Source organism: Coregonus lavaretus, assembly GCF_964263955.1.
Source record: "Coregonus lavaretus genome assembly, chromosome: 1".
In the NCBI taxonomy this organism is placed as follows: Eukaryota; Metazoa; Chordata; class Actinopteri; order Salmoniformes; family Salmonidae; genus Coregonus; species Coregonus lavaretus.
This window is the reverse complement of record NC_139988.1, coordinates 61,464,297-61,482,764: the sequence shown is the minus strand read 5'-3', so window position 1 is coordinate 61,482,764 and position 18,468 is coordinate 61,464,297. Positions and strand designations below refer to the sequence as shown.

Below are 18,468 nucleotides of genomic sequence, written 5' to 3'. Positions count from 1 at the left end.
TTCTTTCCTTGTAGCTTTCAAATGTATCTATTAGTTATTAAATCATGTATTCAGTCCGTAGAGGAGGCATAGCGAAAAAAGAGTCCATTGCATTGCCTTCTTGAACATGTCAGAAAAAAGGTAGGGAAAAATCGAAACAAATCCTACATCTATATTACAGTGGTAGTGCTATCTGAAAGGATGGGATGAGTGCATGCTGCTCTGAATGCTAGAAGAGCTTGGCCTTCTTTTTCATGTTGTTGCGTTTCCACAGTGGAAGCCTGTCAAACTCCTGGATCTCCATCCCAAAGATGTCAAAGAACGTTTCTGGGGCTAAGTGGCGCTAGAGTGAGAAGAGAGGTTGAGAAAAGAAGGAGGGGGAGGAGGGGAAGGGGGGATGTTGTGGTTAGCATTTACGCTCCTATAAGGTCATTGAAAAACTCTCAAGAAGCTATATGGATCTATGGATTCTGTACTTTCCTCACTAAGTATTTGTGTAGCATTCATGCACACACATGCAGAAATCAAATGATACCTCCAGTCTTGTTCTGTCCACCTCCCTGGGAAGTTTAGCTCGCCCTCTACTGGTTATCATGAGCATTTCATATGGTACGACCTTCAAAGGGAGACACTAGTCAGTAAATGAAGTCAATATTGAATTAAGCTTCAAAAGGAGACTGTTGAAAGATAGACCAAGGGGCCATCAAAACTGACTGAGGACCCAATTCAATCAAACCTGGATACTAGATTTTTGAGATACAGTGCATTCGGAAAGTATTCAGACCCCTTGACTTTTTCTACATTTTGTTACGTTACAGCCTTATTCAAAAATTTATTAAAACATGTTTTTTCATCAATCTACACACAATACCCCATAATGACAAAGCGAAAAAACTTTTTTTTTTTTAAATGTTTGCACATTAAAAATTAAAAACAAATACCTTATTTACATAAGAATTCAGACCCTTTGCTAAGAGACTCGAAATTGAGCTCAGGTGCATCTGTTTCCATTGAACATCCTTGAGATGTTTCTACAACTTGATTGGAGTCCACCTGTGGTAAATTCAATTGATTGGACATGATTTGGAAAGGCACACACCCGTCTATATAAGATCCCACAGTTGACAGTGCATGTCAGAGCAAAAACCAAGCCATGAGGTCGAAGGAATTGTCCGTAGAGCTCCTAAACAGGATTGTGTCAAGGCACAGATCTGGGGAAGGGTACCAAAACATGCAGCATTGAAGGTCCCCAAGAACAGTGGCCTTCATCATTCTCAAATGGAAGAAGTTTGGAACCACCAAGACTCTTCCTAGAGCTGGCTGCCTGGCCATACTGAGCAATCGGTGGAGAAGGACCTTGGTCAGGGAGGTGACCAAGAATCCGATGGTCACTCTGACAGAGCTCCAGAGCTCCTCTGTGGAGATGGGAGAACCTTCCAGAAGGACAACCATCTCTGCAGCATTCCACCAATCAGGCCTTTATTGTAGAGTGGCCAGACGGAAGCCACTCCTCAGTAAAAGGCACGACAGCCCGCTTGGAGTTTGCCAAAAGGCACCTAAAGACTCTCAGACCATGAGAAACAAGATTCTCTGGTCTGATGATACCAAGACACTTTGGCCTGAATGCCAAACGTCACGTCTGGAGGAAACCTGGCACCATCCCTACGGTGAATCATGGTGGTGGCAGCATTATTCTGTGGGGATGATTTTCAGCGGCAGGGACTGGGAGACTAGTCAGGATCGAGGCAAAGATGAAAGGAGCAAAGTACAGAGAGATCCTTGATGAAAACCTGCTCCAGAGCGCTCAGGACCTCAGACTGGGGCGAAGATTCACCTTTCAACAGGACAACGACGCTAAGCACACAGCCAAGACAAAGCAAGAGTAGCTTCAGGACAAGTCTCTGAATGTCCTTGAGTGGCCCAGCCAGAGCCCGGACTTCAACCCAATCGAACATCTCTGGAGAGACCTGAAAATAGCTGTGCAGGGACGCTCCCCATCCAACCTGACAGAGCTTGAGAGAATCTGCAGAGAAGAATGGGAGAAACTCCCCAAATACAGGTGTGCCAAGCTTGTAGTGTCATACCCAAGAAGACCCGCGGCTGTAATCGCTGCCAAAGGTGCTTCAACAAAGTACTGAGTAAAGGATCTGAATACTTATGTAAATGTGATATTTCATTTTTTTATTTTCAATAAATGTGCGACAATTTCCAAAAAACTGTTTTTGCTTTGTAATTATGGGGTATTGTCTGTAGATAGATGAGGGAAAAAACCAATTTAGTAAATTTTAGAATAAGGCTGTAATGTAACAAAATGTGGAAAAAGTAAAGGGGTCTGAATACTTTCGGAATGCACTGTATTTCCAAAAGGGGAAAGAATACTTAGGCTGTAATTATTTTATTGAGTACATGAATCCACACATTCATCGCTGCAGACAGCGCATGATCATATTTTTGAGATACCGCAGAAATCGGGTATCCACATTTGATTCGATAGGGCATCATTTTTACAGTTATAGTATGTTCAAAACTGATAGTCTTGTCTGAGACAGGGCAACACTGGGTATGGACAACAGGTGTGACAGGAGATTGTGAGTGAGGGCTGTAATAGAGGGCTGATGGGGCTATAGACCCTGGGAGCTCAACTATAAGGGTATCAGTTGATAGGGAGGTGCATGATGCCAGTATCGTTGTGTAGGTACGTGCATTAGTGCTCTGCTTATTACCAAAACATCTACACCGAGTGTACAAAACATTAAGGACACCTGCTCTTTCCATGACATAGACTGAACAGGTGAATCCAGGTGAAAGCTATGATCCCTTATTGATGTCAGGAGACAGGTTAAAAAAGGATTGAGACAATTGAGACATGGATTGTGTGTGTGCCATTCAGAGGGTGAATGGGCAAGACAAAAGATTTAAGTGCCTTTGAACAGGGTATGGTAGTAGGTGTCAGGCGCACCGGTTTGTGTCAAGAACTGCAACGCTGCTGGGTTTTTCACTCTCAACAGTTTCCCGTGTGTATCAAGAATGGTCCACCACCCAAAGGATATCCAGCCAACTGACTAGATAAATAGACTATATTAGTCTACAGATCCACATTTTCAGAGAACTAACTGTGACCCAAAAATGTGTTAAGTTACAAAATAGATACAGAACTGTAAGTGTTAGACAATTCTTTTCAATGAAATTGTCAAGACATAGATATCGAGTCCTGGAAAGCAGCTATACTGTGGGCTTTACAGCTAACTTATGTTAGGCCTAGTACATAAACACACCTAGATGAGATCCATTGGAATTTAGAGTGAGAGTTTTGCAAGATCTTACTGAAATGCTCTAAATAAGCAACAAGGAGTGATTCTTGTGCTTTTTTTCTCTATCTGACCAACTCATAGTAGCCACACCAATCATGAAAATCCAACAATGAAGGTGTCTCTCCTTCATAAAGTTGTTTCAAAGACACATTTGGTGTTGGATTTTCCACTGTATGTTACATACAGTCTGTATTGAAGCCATGTGCGAATGAGCATGGAGAAGCCGACATGCTAAGCGAGAGGTGACTCAGTTCACTAGCTCCTGTCTGGACTGCAGCACAGCCATAGCCTCATGGGAGATTTAGTACTTTAGAGGGGCTGCCTTTGGTTACAGGAACCCATGAAGGAACTCACTACCAGCTGCATACTGTAGGTAGTTAGTGGTGATATTATGAGACACACCACCAATCATATTCCTCCTGTTATAGGTGATGAGGTTTACCTCACTATTCCTTCTATTATATCACCCAATGTGTGCTGTGTTTCCGATGTGCCAAGCTCACTTGGAGCTCACTCTCTACTGACTCAGCATATTCGTTTTTGTAGCATACAGCATATTCATTTTTGTAGTAAAGTATACATTTAAAAAATTGGAATTTCAGTGAAATATATTAATAAGGATAGGGCACATACATCAGGTAAATTCAAAATCTTTATAAATAAATTATATTTAAAAAAAAATTATACTTGCTTTTGGTTCCAACATATTAGGCATAGATACTCCCCTGTCCATTCTTGTTACTGCAGCACTGCCATCCCTTATGTGCTACAGGATAGAACATACACACACATGTAATATAGTGGTATGGAACCGAGATACATCTACCATGGCTATCTACTACTATCCCAGCTACTGTATCTTATTCCCATCATATAGAGCGGCATACTGGTACTTATGGTCACTGCAGTACTTTTGGCTGTCGGTAATAGGTTATGGCTCTCAAAGATTGGCATTCTTTTGATACAATTCCTATCAATTGGCTCTTAGGTTAACTACACTTGTGACACCTCAACGTTTCACAGTCAAGAGGACTGTTACAGTTTGCAATTGAATATGTAACTAAATGAGACATTTAGTGACAACTGGAGACATTTCGGAACAACAACTAATAAAACAGGCAATGAGACAAAGATCATTCTACATTGTATGTACAGTACAGTGGTTCTATCTAGTCACAGTGAGACTGAAACATGTCTGAGCAGTGTTGTATGTGTTCCTTGACAGGAGCATTCAGGGTCACTGCAATGCATTCAATACAGTTTGGGATAGCCAACAGTGATGCAGGCATTTAGCAGGAGTGGGTTGACATTCAGGATAACATGAAGTTTGCGATCCTGGGTATAGAGTGAGCAAACACATGCAAAATGAAAACGCATAATGAAAGGCATTTGTGGATAAGCAAATGAGAGACATACCTGAAACTCTGCAAGACAAAATGGGACAGAAAATGAGACTCACAGTTAATGTTTTTCCTGTACAATTTATCATTTAAATCTGAAAGAAACACTACATTATTTCCAAATCTGACTGCTCAATAATTGGGTGGCTTATTTACTATAGATAATCAGTTAAAGGTACAATCTGGGATCTGGGAGGGGTTACATTTCCCAAGCCCCATTCCTCAACTGTATACCAAAACAAGTGGCAGGGCTGTCATTTTGCTGAAAAAAACTAATCCCAGATTGTAGCTTTAAGAATATTGAAATTGTATGTAGATGTAGAAGTAGCTGTGAATATAACCACATATTTATTTGTTGAGCAACACTCACCTCTTCCTCCCCCACACATGTTCCCATGGCTGTTGTACTGAGTGAAATCTGTAGACTGAGGCTGTAGGGGCAGAGACAGTATTGTAACAACAGCGATCACACGTTTCTATGAACAATATGATCAACAACACTTTATCAGTCAAAGCCTATAAGTGGAACCCATCCACATTAATCAATTATTGATTAGATCGATTTTATTGTTGGAGTGAATCAATAGTTGTGATATCTGATATGTGAAGCGTCTGATCTTACCCGGTGTAATCCATTCCGTCCATAACCAGGCAGCGATGAGGTTTTGGAATCATCTGAAAGGTTGAAACTAAGATCAATTTGGCTGTCCTATAGTTTGAATGGTTCATGCTGTTTATTTGATAGGGTTGCTTTTGAGGTTGGACCTTACCAGGATGGTATTTATTGGTGCACACCATATCAAAAGGTTTCAAAACATTCTGCAGCGGAAAACCCCCAAAATGGTGTTTGTTATGTTGATAGGGGTGGGTATTGAGAGGGGTGGAAGATACAACCATCACTCTTCTTAACTATGTCCTTAAACATCTTGAGGGAAGTAAGACCCATGCCAGACTACTATCTGTTGACTTCCCTTCTGATTTTTATTGTATACAACCACGTCTTAGCAGAGAGGCCTTTGTCCAATTTTGATCTTGATTTTAACATACAGTACAGTAGTCAGCTGGTTGATTGACTTTTTAACCAACCAAACTCAAAGGGTGAGAGTCAACAGTTCCCTATCCGGCACAGTATCCTCCTGGGGGTATGTCCTTTACCCTCTGTTGTTTGTTTTGTGCACTGATGATTGTCAGAGTAATCACGACTCTAGACATATCATTACATTTGCAGATTACGTGGTTATCGTGAGTCTTTTACAGGATGAGGAGGTGAGCCATGGCCCAGTGGTGGAGGAGTATGGACCAAGGATATGGCTATTGATATCCGGAGGAGCTCCCTGCCACCAATGCAGACTCTGATTGATGGTGAGCCAGTGGAGATCGTTGAGCAATACAAATACTTTGGCACTTTCCTTGAAAGCAAACAGAGTTTTGAGGCCAATGTGGATGCTATCTGTGCGAAGGGAAATCAGCGCCTGTTCTTCCTGAGGAAACTCAGCAGTTTCAGGGTGGATAGCGCGCTGATTACCATATTTTACAGATTGTTCATTGAATCCATTTTAACATTCAATATTTAACATTCAATATGATCTGCTGTTTTGGATCATTGGTATGAACTTAACTGACCATTCTCACCTTTATTACATACTGACTAGACCGGGCATGCGCGCGCATGTTTGTTTTGTCCATCCACACCAGACACGATCAGGACACACAGGTTGAAATATGAAAACGAACTCTGAACCAACTATATTAATTTGGAGACAGGTTGAAACACATGAAAATTCATGGACATTTAGCTAGCTAGCTTGCTGTTGCTAGCTAATTTGTCCTGGGATATAAACATTGGGTTGTTATTTTACCTGAAATGCTCAAGTTCATTTTTTTCTGGATCGTTGTTGAATTTGAACCCATTTTTAGTCATTCAAAATCGTTTGTTCTCTTCTCCGACAATTAATCCACAGATAAAAAGGGATACCTAGTTAGTTTCTAGTAATCTCTCCTTCTTCAGTCTTCTTCTTCTTCTCCTGTGGACTTTATATGGTGGTTGGCAACCAATTTTAAGGTGCATTACCGCTACTAACTGGACTGGCGTGTGGACCTCAATTCATCTTTCAATCACCCACGTGGGTATATGCTCCTAAAAACCAATGAGGAGATTGGAGAGGCGGGACTTGCAGCGAGTCAAGCTTCAAAAATAGAACCAAGTTCGCGCCTGGCTACGCAGACGCTCGTTGAAGCGTGCAAGCAATTTTGATGAAATGATTGAATAACATGTATGTGTACATTTATTTTGCAACGCTTGCGCATGCAACGTGGGTGGTATGGTCAGCATGTTAGGCACAAGTCATACGCAAGGCGCAATCCATTCTGAGACTCCCAGCATCCCTTATTTCATGATTTTACGATGCTTCCCTCTTTACAGCTCATTTGATGTGGTTTTTCTAAACAATGTGCTAGTTACTATATGGTGAGGTTGGTCAGAACATACCTCCATCACAATTGGTCTGCTGGGGGTCATAGCGCTGAGCTGACTGGCTGCGTGCGCGACGTTCCCTGATCTGCTCTTTCTCATTCTCCTCCTTCATTATCAGCTTCCCCAAACCAGACTGGATCTGTGGACACACAGAACATTGTCGTAAAACTTAACTTAAAGAGCAACTGCCTTTAAAAAGCAACGAATCCCTTTGAAAATGGCCTCTGTGGCATCGATATGAGTCAGAAACAGTTATTCTAGTGTCAGAAATGTGTAAATAGGATAATTTTGGTCATAAAGTCAGTCTTGTCTAAAACGGAGTTTGGAACATCCGTCACAACGGCTAAATTAAGGTTGGGTTTTGATTTGACGTACATTTATATTTGCCCACTAAGATGGGGTGAACAGCTGCGGTGATTGCTCTCTATCCAATAGCATAGACAGTGAGACAGACCTGCCAAGCAGCCTGACTTTGTTTACATAAGACAACATGTTGCATATTTTTTACTTGAGAAATACTGCACCAAACACCTCGGCAAAAACATCTAAATGAATTACGGATTTTCTTAGGTTCATTCTGTGGATTTTGAGAAAGTGAAATAGGCTTCTGCATCTACAGTGTCTCATGGGGGACAAACATAATTAACCAAACGCGGAATCGGTCAGGAAACATACCTCCGAGACTGAAATCTAGTTTTTCTAATGAGCAACTGAAAAACACACATGCCAAACGGCGTGTTCAGTGCCTCTTTAAAGCCTGTAGGTATAACGCATTATGATCAAGTTATAATGCACTGTACGACTTGTCATGAGGATGTATGACCATCTTATGTTTTTTGATCTAATAATGATCCTTACTAAATACCAGCTATTTTGAGTCAGTTAAAATGTTGATACATACAGAGACATAACGTAGTATAAACCTTATTATAAGACAATATAAAGGCTTGTACATGCTTCTGATAAGTTTAAAGCATTATACCTGCAGAAATAACGTTTTACGAACATACAATAGTAGAGCAGAGCTGCCTACCTGGGCCAGTGTATGTTTGTGGGTGTTATTGTGGGAATAGGTGTATGAATGTGCCTTCTCTAACCTTGTTGATATGCTCCTCCTGGAGCTGCTTTCTCTTCAGGGCCTCCTCTTCCTCCTCTTCCCTAGACCGTCTCCTTCCTCCTTCTGATCCTATGAGTGGCATACACAACCCACAAATGAGCCAACAAAACATGCGCGCGCACACTCCCAGACGCACAGATACAGACACAGACACACACAGGTCCTTATCATTGTGTGTGAACTAAAGGCATCTTGACCGAGGAGCAGTGCTAGATACAGTAAAACGAGACTGTCCAAAACTATAACAGAATGCATTATAGAATGCTTCCATCCGTGGATATCACATTCACAAAAGTACTGTACAGGATTTTTAAAAGGATTTACAAAAGTGCTGTAGGATTTCTCTTTCCAGCCATTGCAGTGGGGTTGAAGAACGAAGATATGAGCAACAGGAGTGTGGGAGAAAACAAATGAGAGACAGAGTTGACTAGACATACACACAGACAACACCAAGGCAGTACAACTACTCAGCTGCACTGAATGTTAACACAGACATTACAACAGTCTTCACAAGATTAGCTTTTTACTATTAGTTTAAAACACACAAAAAAAACTGTGCAGGAAGACAAGTCAGTTTGAGGCCAGTCTCAGTTAGCTCTGTCCAAGTCATTTGTGAATGGTGTAGGTACAGGTAACTGCCAAAATAAAATAAACACCGATATAAATAGCGCGTTGGGCCACCATGAGCCGCCAGAACAGCTGTAATGTGCCTTTGCATAGATTCTACAAGTGTCTGGAACTCTATTGGAGGGATGCGACACCATTCTTCCATGAGAAATTCCATAATTTGGTGTTTGGTTGATGGTGGTGGAAAACGCAGGCGTCGCTCCAGAATTTACCACAAGTTTTCAATTGGATTGAGATCATATGGTGACTGAGACACATACACACACCCCCTTCAAAAATATAAAAAATTATAATGGGCAACTGGGCATTTTTATACATGACCCTAAGCATGATGGGATGTTCATTTCTTAATTAACTCAGGAACCACACCTGTGTGAAAGCACCTGCTTTCAATATACTTTCTATCCCTCATTTACTAAAGTGTTTCCTTTATTTTGGCAGTTACCTGTATATCAATCAATCAATCGATCTAGTAAGCAAGAAGTGACATGACGCCAACAACAATAGCCTTTAAAGGAGACACTATTCAGCATTGCGCAAAATTCAGCAAATTAATTGTAAAAGTCTGTGTTCCTGCGTCAAAACTTTGTGGTGGGTTTAAGCTACAAGTGAATAAGAGTGATATTCTGTCCTATTCATAAAGAACCCCAACCCCTACATCCTAGACACTTGTGGAAATCTGAGAGGATATGGCAGATATTACACCTAGTCTATCAGAGGGAGCTATTGGCATATTGTTCAAACCTATCAAATCCTCTCAGTTCTCCACAAATGTCTAGGGGGTAGGGACTAGTGGTTGTTTCTGGAGAGGGCGAAGTTCAGGGTTTGGTTACGGGTAGTGAGCCTCTAAGGGTTGGGAGGTGGGGCAGTGCAAGCATGCTCATAGGGAGCCTACTCTATCTAAGGCAGCCAGGGCCAGGGAGGGAGCGTAGGGGGGCCAGTGGTCGCACTCGCTCGATGATGTGTCATCCAGAGGGGGGACATTGGCGGCAGGAAATGTAGCGGATCTGATGATTTCATCAGCAGACTTTCTTTTTGGTGAGGGTGAAACTAGGTTGGTAACCAGGGGAACTGGACTATCAGTGTCTAAGTAAGTCCCCTGAACTACAGCTGAACATTTCAACATCATCTGTCTGAAATGTTGTGTGATAATCTCTACATGGTAAAGATCAAAATAATCCCGTAACTTTACACTTACACCTATTATTCAGAATTGTACATAGGTTATATACAGTGCATTGGCAAAGTATTCAGACCTTTTTCCCTTTTCCACATTTTGTTACGTTACAGACTTATTCTAAAATTGATTAAATTGTTTTGTTCCTTCATCAATCTACATACAATACCCAATAATGACAGGGCAAAAACAGTTTTGCCACTCAAGGACATTCAGAGACTTGTCCCAAAGCCACTCCTGCATTGTCTTGGCTGTGTGCTTAGGGTCGTTGTCCTGTTGGAAGGTGAACCATCGCCCCAGTCTGAGGTGCTGAGCGCTCTGGAGCAGGTTTTCATCAAGGATCTCTCTGTACTTTGCTCCTTTCATCTTTGCCTCGATCCTGACTAGTCTCCCAGTCCCTGCCGGTGAAAAACATCCTCACAGCATGATGCTGCCACCACCATGCTTCACCATAGGGATGGTGCCAGGTTTTCTCCAGACGTGACGCTTGGCATTCAGGCCAAAGAGTTCAATCTTGGTTTCTTCAGACCAGAAAATCTTGTTTCTCATGGTCTGAGAGTCCTTTAGGTGCATTTTGGCAAACTCCAAGCGGGCTGTCATGTTCGTTTTACTGAGGAGTGGCTTCCGTCTAGCCACTCTACCCTTAAGGCCTGATTGGTGGAGTGCTGCAGAGATGGTTGTCATTCTGGAAGGTTCTCCCATCTCCACAGAGAAACTCTGGAGCACTGTCAGAGTGAACATCGGGTTCTTGGTCACCTCCCTGACCAAGGCCCTTCTCCCCCGATTGCTCAGTTTGGCCGGGCGGCCAGCTCTAGGAAGAGTCTTGGTGGTTCCAAACTTCTTCCATTTAAGAATGATGGAGGCCTCTGTGTTCTTGGGGACTTTAGTGCTGCAGGCATTTTTTGGTACCCTTCACCAGATTTGTGCCTCGACACAATTCTGTCTCGGAGCTCTACGGACAATTCCTTTGACCTCATAGCTTGGTTTTTGCTCTGACATGCACTGTCAACTGTGGGACCTTATATAGACAGATCATGTCCAATCAATTGAATTGACCACAGGTGGGCTCCAATCAAGTTGTAGAAACATCTCAAGGATGATGAATGGAAACAGGATGCACCTGAGCTTAATTTCGAGTCTCATAGCAAAAGGTCTGAATAATTATGTAAATAAGGTATTTCTGTTTTTTAAATGTAATCCATTTTAGAATAATGCTGTAATATAACAAAATGTGGAAAAGGTCAAGGGGTCTGAATACTTTCCAAATGCTGTAGTGTGCTGGCGCTCTAACAAATATATATAATATTATCTGCACGGCTGAAGGTGTGCTCCGTCCTAGGAATGTAAAAATAAAATCTTGAAAGACGGTTCAGGAGGGCAATTTAGGCCTCGATGCAATCAGATTGAGCATTAACCTGCGTTGGCCGACATCCGAATAGCGGTTGGAGGTGTTGGTGAACGGCTGCTCTTGTGTGTCATCAACCACTCCCTTCCTTATTATCCCTACCGCGTTAGAAGTTTAAAATGGCGATAGAAAGTGTAGGCTCTATTGTTGATAGAAATGATATGAATTAAGTTGCCATCTTGAACCTTCTTTTTAGATTTTTGGATATGCTGTAGGCTCGCTCACATGCCTTGATATTTTGCTTAGGCGTTAGATGCTCAGAAAGTGTTCAGAAAGTGTTTGGTCAGAGAGAGACTTCAAAAAGTATTGACACATTGACATTGGAAGTGGGCACAGTAAATGGTGTACAGAGCAACGTGATTTCTATCCAAACAAATAAACCATAATTGAAAGGACCCTATACCTTTAGAGGTTAGGTGCTGCTTTGTATAGCTAATAGTGATGTGCGGGTCAGCTGTTTGTTCACCCGCACCCGCCCGCAAATTGTTAATAACCCTTTCGCAACCGCCCGACTATATGTGATAAAGGGAAAATCTGAGGCCTGCACCTGATCCTGACCTGTAAATATAGAAAATGCATTGTACAGTCCTTTTTAGATAGGCCCATGTTTCTGCTTATAATTTCCAACATTTTGGGAAGCTATTTTTTAGTCAACTTGTCTATAATTAGATACATGCAGCTTCTCATCTGTCATTAGTTGTTGCCTAGAAGACTAAATTAACCCTTGCTCACCAGAATAATGTCATAAATCGATAGAATGAATGCTTCAATCTAGTTGACATCGGTAAAGTTTGTTTTCTCTTTCCTCTTTCATCTCTGCAAAGATGTTTATAGGGACTGGGGAGAAAATGCAATAAAAAATACAAAAATGGGAACGATTTTTTGTGCAACATTTCCAAATGACAACAGTTTGACCAGTTTTAAAGAAATTAAAAGCTGTTAAAATGACCCAACATGTTTTTGATAAGATTTCAGTTCGGCTTGGATGCATATTTTATGTGGTTGATACTATCAGCTTTTAGCCTACATTTAGCCACATGTTCTATATTAGCGGGTTAGGGTCAGGTGTGGGCCTCAGATATTCACTTTATCACATATAGTCGGGCAGTTGCGGATGGGTTATTAGCAATTGCAGGCGGGTGAACAAACAGCTGATCCACACAGTATTTCATGACCCTAAACCCGCCCGCACCACAGATATAACCACAGGGACTGAGTTTTATGAGTCAACCTAAGCTAAGCTTATCGATATTGTTATAGCCAATGAGGCTCATGACACTATTTGGGGATAATAGTATCAGTATAAGTATTCATAACAATAATGATGCTGTTAATGCTGGTGAAACCAGGTCGCAAAGAGTGAATGTACCGTGTTGTTTGTAGATGGGTGGTTTCCTGTAAATGTTGATCCCCTGATCTGAAAGGGAGAAAGACAAAACTCAGTCTTTTGCATTTCATGTATACGTATCAAACACTTTTCCAGTGACACAGAGGGCATTGTGAAATGACTCATGAAAAATACCACAGAGACAGAGTGAGGGTGTCTTCACAATCACACTGTAAAACACAGTGAAACAATAAGCACCAGCATTTACATACAAATTTACATTAAAATCAATTATTTTATCCAGAGAGTCTTATATTCGTGATGTGACTGGTGAAAAGGGCACACTAAGTGCAAGCATCCTTTAATGGACTCAACCAAAAGCGTTATTGAAATGGAAAAGTGGTAGAGAGAAGTGAAGTGAGTGAGAGCAATAAAAGAGACAGAGAGATATAAAAGGTCTCAGGTGACCAGTAGCAGTGACAGTGATAGGGTGCGCTCCGTGTGTCTCCTACCTGGGAGGTGGAAATGTTTAGGGGTCAGAGAGAGAGGCGGAGTGACAGGCCGGCTGTCTGGCCTTTGGGGTATAGAGGAGCTCCGCCCGCTAGGTGGATCAGTGCCTCCAATGAGAAGAACCAAGAACAAAACGTAAGCAGGGCAACGATATGGAAAACATACGTTTGGAAAAAGCTAATCTCGCAGAGCCAGACGAGGGAGTATTGCATATAGCTGTAAAGTCTGGCATGTGAGATTAGGATAAAGCATAAAAATGGACGCAAGGGGACTGAAAGAGTAATCAAATTTTGAGAATGATTGAAGAATCCTGTGTTACCAAATCAGTTAGTCACACTATGGAGGTTAGTTACATATAGAGCTGTTACGGTGACCGTATTACCGCCACACTAGTGGTCACGAGTCATGACCGCAGTCAAATTCCACATGACCGTTTAGTCAGGGTAACTAGGCTTCTCCAATACTGCGCACTGATGCCGCTGATGGTCATTAGTAGCCTACCAAACTTGCTAACTGCAAGTCGCTAATAACTTGGTACTCAGTGCTCTATTTAAGCAATAAGGCATGAGGTATTTTATTTCCAAAGGTCCGCATCAGTGGCTTGTAGGCTATGCGTGGAAGCCAGGAGATGCTAAATGTATTTATGTTCATTAACGGTCAATTACCGTGAGACCGTCAGTTACAGTGGCTTGCGAAAGTATTCACCCACCTTGGCATTTCTCCTATTTTGTTGCCTTACAACCTGGAATTAAAATTTATTTTGGGGGGGTTTGAATCATTTGATTTACACAACAAACAAGAAATAAGACAAAAAAACAGAATTCACCCCCCCAAAGTCAATACTTTGTAGAGCCACCTTTTGCAGCAATTACAGCTGCAAGTCTCTTAGGGTATGTCTCTATAAGCTTGGCACATCTAGCCACTGGGATTTTTGCCCATTCTTCAAGGCAAAAGTGCTCCAACTCCTTCAAGTTGGATGGTTTCCACTGTTGTACAGCAATCTTTAAGTCATACCACAGATTTTCAATTGGATTGAGGTCTGGGCTTTGACTAGGCCATTCCAAGACATTTAAATGTTTCCCCTTAAACCACTCGAGTGTTGCTTTAGCAGTATGCTTAGGGTCAATTTCCAAGATGGCGAAGTAGTGCGGTCGTGTATTGTGTTGTGTCCTCGTGTAAATAGCCAGTTTTTTTGTTTTTGGTGTGTATTTTATTCGTATATATTTCTCAATCTCACTTTCCATCCTCTAACTAAATATACTTTCCTGCAACCCGCCTCACCCAATGTGGAACGGATTCTATTATTTCTTTATTTTTATCAAGAACCTACGGCTGAAACTAGCCAGCTAGCCAGCTAACTAGCTACTTGCTATAAGCCACCGTTAGCGGTCTTCACCACATGGCCTGCACTACCTACCAGCCAGCTCTAGCCTGGACAATTATCGGCCAGTCTGCACAGCGTGCTATCGACCCAGAGCATATCGGATTTTCTGCCGGAATCACTGGACCTTAACACCGGACCATCGCAACTAGCTAGCTGCAACCGAATGGCTGATGTTGGCTAATATCCACTTCCCGACCTACCAGTTAGCCTTGAGCTAGCCTCGAGCCAGGCCCATCTCCCGGCTATCTACCTCTCTGTCAACCAGACGGGACCTCCTAGTGTCGACACGGAGCCCCACGTCTGCCGACGTAATCGTCTGATGTGGTTTCAACAGGCTTCCCGTTGCGACGACCACGAAGATCCATCTGCTAGCCCCGGCCCGCTAGCATGCGCAATCAACAGCCGTGCCTCCTGCTCCTGTGCTTTAGCAACCTACAATCTGCTCCCGAACTTACTTAGTGCTGTTCACTGGACCTTATGATCACTCAGCTACACAGCTAATGCTTGCTGGACTGTTCTTTTACACGGTACCCCATCCTGTTTATCTGTTTAGCCTCAGCCCAAACTTTCGTCGCCATTACCAGTTGTTGTCTTAGCCCTCTCGAATAACACCTGTGATTGCGTTATGCCTCTCTCCCATGTCAATATGCCTAGCCTATTGCTGTTTGGGTTAGTTCATATTATACAATTTCACTGTAGAGCCCCAAGTTCAGCTTAACCAGCCTCAGAGAGCTCCTTTGTCCCACCACCCCATATACGCGGAGACCGGCTCAATCGGTACCTCCAGTGATGCTCTCTTTCATAGTTACCCAATGCTTAGGTGTACCTCCACTGTACTCATATCCTTCCATATCCTTGTCTGTACATAATGCCCTGAATCTATTCTACAACGCCCGGAAATCTGCCCCCTTTATTCTCTGTACCCAACGCACTAGAAGACCAGTTCTTAAAGCCTTTAGCTGTATCCTTATTCTACTCCTCCTATGTTCCTCTGGTGATGTAGAGGTTAACCCAGGCCCTGCAGCCCCCAGTATCACTCCTACTCCCCAGGCGCTATCATTTGTTGACTTCTGTAACTGTAAAAGCCTCGGTTTCTTGCATATTAACATCAGAAGTCTCCTCCCCAAGTTTGAATTTTTCACTGCGTTAGCACACTCTGCCAACCCTGATGTTCTAGCAGTGTCTGAAGCTTGGCTTAGGAAGGCCATCAAAAATTCAGAAATGTCCATTCCGAACTACAACATTTTCCGTCAAGATAGAACTGCCAAAGGGGGCGGAGTTGCAATCTACTGCAGAGCTCTATCATACTATCCAGGACTGTGCCCAAACAGTTTGAGCTTCTACTTCTAAAAATCCACCTTTCCAGAAATAAGTCTCTCACTGTTGCCGCTTGCTACAGACCCCCCCTCAGCCCCCAGTTGTGCCCTGGACACCATATGTGTAAACATGGGCAGCCTCATTGATATCATCCTGACTAATTTACCCTCTAAATAAACCTCCGCTGTCTTCAACCAGGATCTCAGCGATCACTGCCTCATTGCCTGCGTCCGTAATGGGTCCGCGGTCAAACGTCCACCCCTCATCACTGTCAAATGCTCCCTAAAACACCACAGCGAGCAGGCCTTTCTAATTGACCTGGCCCGGGTATCCTGGATGGATATTGACCTCATTCCGTCAGTAGAGGATGCCTGGATGTTCTTCAAAAGTGCTTTCCTCTCCATCTTAAATAAGCATGCCCCATTCAAAAAATGCAGAACTAAGAACAAGATATAGCCCCTGGTTCACACCAGACTTGACTGCCCTTGACCAGCAAAAAAACATCCTGTGGCGTACTGCATTGGCATCGAACAGCCCCGCGATATGCAACTTTTCAGGGAAGTCAGGAACCAATACACACAATAAGTTAGGAATGGAAAGGCTAGCTTTTTCAAACAGAAATGTGCATCCTGTAGCACTAACTACAAAAAGTTTTGGGACACTGTAAAGTCCATGGAGAATAAGAGCACCTCCTCCCAGCTACCCACTGCACTGAGGTTAGGAAACACTGTCACCCCCGATAAATCTACGATAATTGAGAATTTCAATAAGCATTTTGCTACGGCTGGCCATGCTTTCCACCTGGCTACCCCTACCCCGGCCACCAGCTCTGCACCCTCCGCTGCAACCTGCCCATGCCCCCCCCCCCCGCTTCTCCTTCACCCCAATTCAGATAGCTGATGTCCTGAAAGAGCTGCTAAATCTGGACCCCTACAAATGAGCTGGGCTAGACAATCTGTACCCTTTCTTTCTAAAATTAGCCACCGAAATTGTCGCAACCCCTATTACTAGCCTGTTCAACCTCTCTTTTGTATCGTCTGAGATCCCCAGAGATTGAAAAGCTGCCGCGGTCATCCCCCTCTTCAAAGGGGGTGACACTCTAGATCCAAACTGTTACAGACGTATATACATCCTGCCCTGCCTTTCGAAAGTATTTGAAAGCCTAGTTAACAAAACAGATCACTGACCATTTCGAATCCCACCGTACCTTCTCCGCTATGCAATCTGGTTTCCGAGCTGGTCATGGGTGCACCTCAGCCACGCTCAAGGTCCTAAACGATATAATAACCGCGATCGATAAAAGACAGTACTGTGCAGCCATCTTCATCGACCTGGCCAAGGCTTTTGAATCTGTCAAATCACCCCATTCTTATTGGCAGATTAAATAGCCTTGGTTTCACAAATGACTTCCTCGCCTGGTTCACCAACTACTTCTCAGATAGAGTTCAATGTGTCAAATCGGAGGGCCTGTTGTCTGGACCTCTGGCAGTCTCTATGGGGGTGCCACAGGGTTCAATTCTCGGGCCGACAATTCTGGTGACTCTCAGATCCACCTCTATGCAGACGACACCATTTTGTATACATCTGGCCCTTCATTGGACACTGTGTTAACAAACCTCCAAACGAGCTTCAATGCCATACAACACTCCTTCCGTGGCCTACAACTGCTCTTAAACGCTAGTAAAACTAAATGCATGCTCTTCAATCGAACGCTGCTTGCACCCGCCCACCTGATTAGAATCACTACTCTCGACGGGTCTGACTTAGAATATGTGGACAACTACAAATACCTAGGTGTCTGGTTAGACCGTAAACTCTCCTTCCAGACTCACATTAAGCATCTCCAATCCAAAGTTAAATCTAGAATCGGCTTCCTATTTCACAACAAAGCCTCCTTCACACATGCAGCTAAACTGTTTGGGCACAGACCTGGATAGTATGATAGAGCTCTGCAGGCTATCTCTACAGTAGATTGCAACTCCACCCCCTTTGGCAGTTCTATCTAGACGGAAAATGTTGTAGTTGGGGATGGACATTTCTGAATTTTTGATGGCCTTCCTAAGCCAGGATTCAGACACTGCTAGAATATCAGGGTTGGCGGAGTGTGCTAACGCAGTGAATAACTCAAACTTAGGGAGGAGACTTCTGATGTTAACATGTAAAAAAACAATGCTTTTACGGTTACAGAAGTCAACAAATGATAGCTCCTGGGGAGTAGGAGTGATACTGGGGGCTGCAGGGCCTGGGTTAACCTCTACATCACCAGAGGAACAGAGGAGGACTAGAATAAGGGTACGGCTAAAGGCTTTAAGAACTGGTCTTCTAGTGCGTTGGGTACAGAGAATAAAGGGGGCAGATTTCCGAGCGTTGTAGAATAGATTCAGGGCATTATGTACAGACAAGGATATGGAAGGATATGAGTACAGTGGAGGTAAACCTAA

The 18,468-nt window shown here is 43.0% G+C and overlaps 1 protein-coding gene across 1 annotated transcript in view; it reads right to left on the bottom strand.

Moving 5' to 3' along the window:
- Positions 1-208: 208 nt before the first annotated feature.
- The window catches only part of LOC311128879 (actin-binding LIM protein 1-like), a gene marked incomplete at its 3' end in the record, with an annotated part of 95,291 nt that continues 77,031 nt past the window's right edge, over positions 209-18,468 (bottom strand). Inside the window, exons 14-24 of the mRNA XM_084161099.1 lie at positions 13,329-13,433; positions 12,859-12,906; positions 9,808-9,957; positions 8,261-8,349; positions 7,179-7,302; positions 5,313-5,365; positions 5,061-5,121; positions 4,707-4,714; positions 3,982-4,056; positions 515-595; positions 209-322 (exon numbers count right to left, since the gene is read on the bottom strand). Coding sequence (XP_084017225.1) covers positions 209-322; positions 515-595; positions 3,982-4,056; positions 4,707-4,714; positions 5,061-5,121; positions 5,313-5,365; positions 7,179-7,302; positions 8,261-8,349; positions 9,808-9,957; positions 12,859-12,906; positions 13,329-13,433 — 908 coding nt within the window. The remainder of the gene's footprint in view (positions 323-514; positions 596-3,981; positions 4,057-4,706; positions 4,715-5,060; positions 5,122-5,312; positions 5,366-7,178; positions 7,303-8,260; positions 8,350-9,807; positions 9,958-12,858; positions 12,907-13,328; positions 13,434-18,468) is intronic.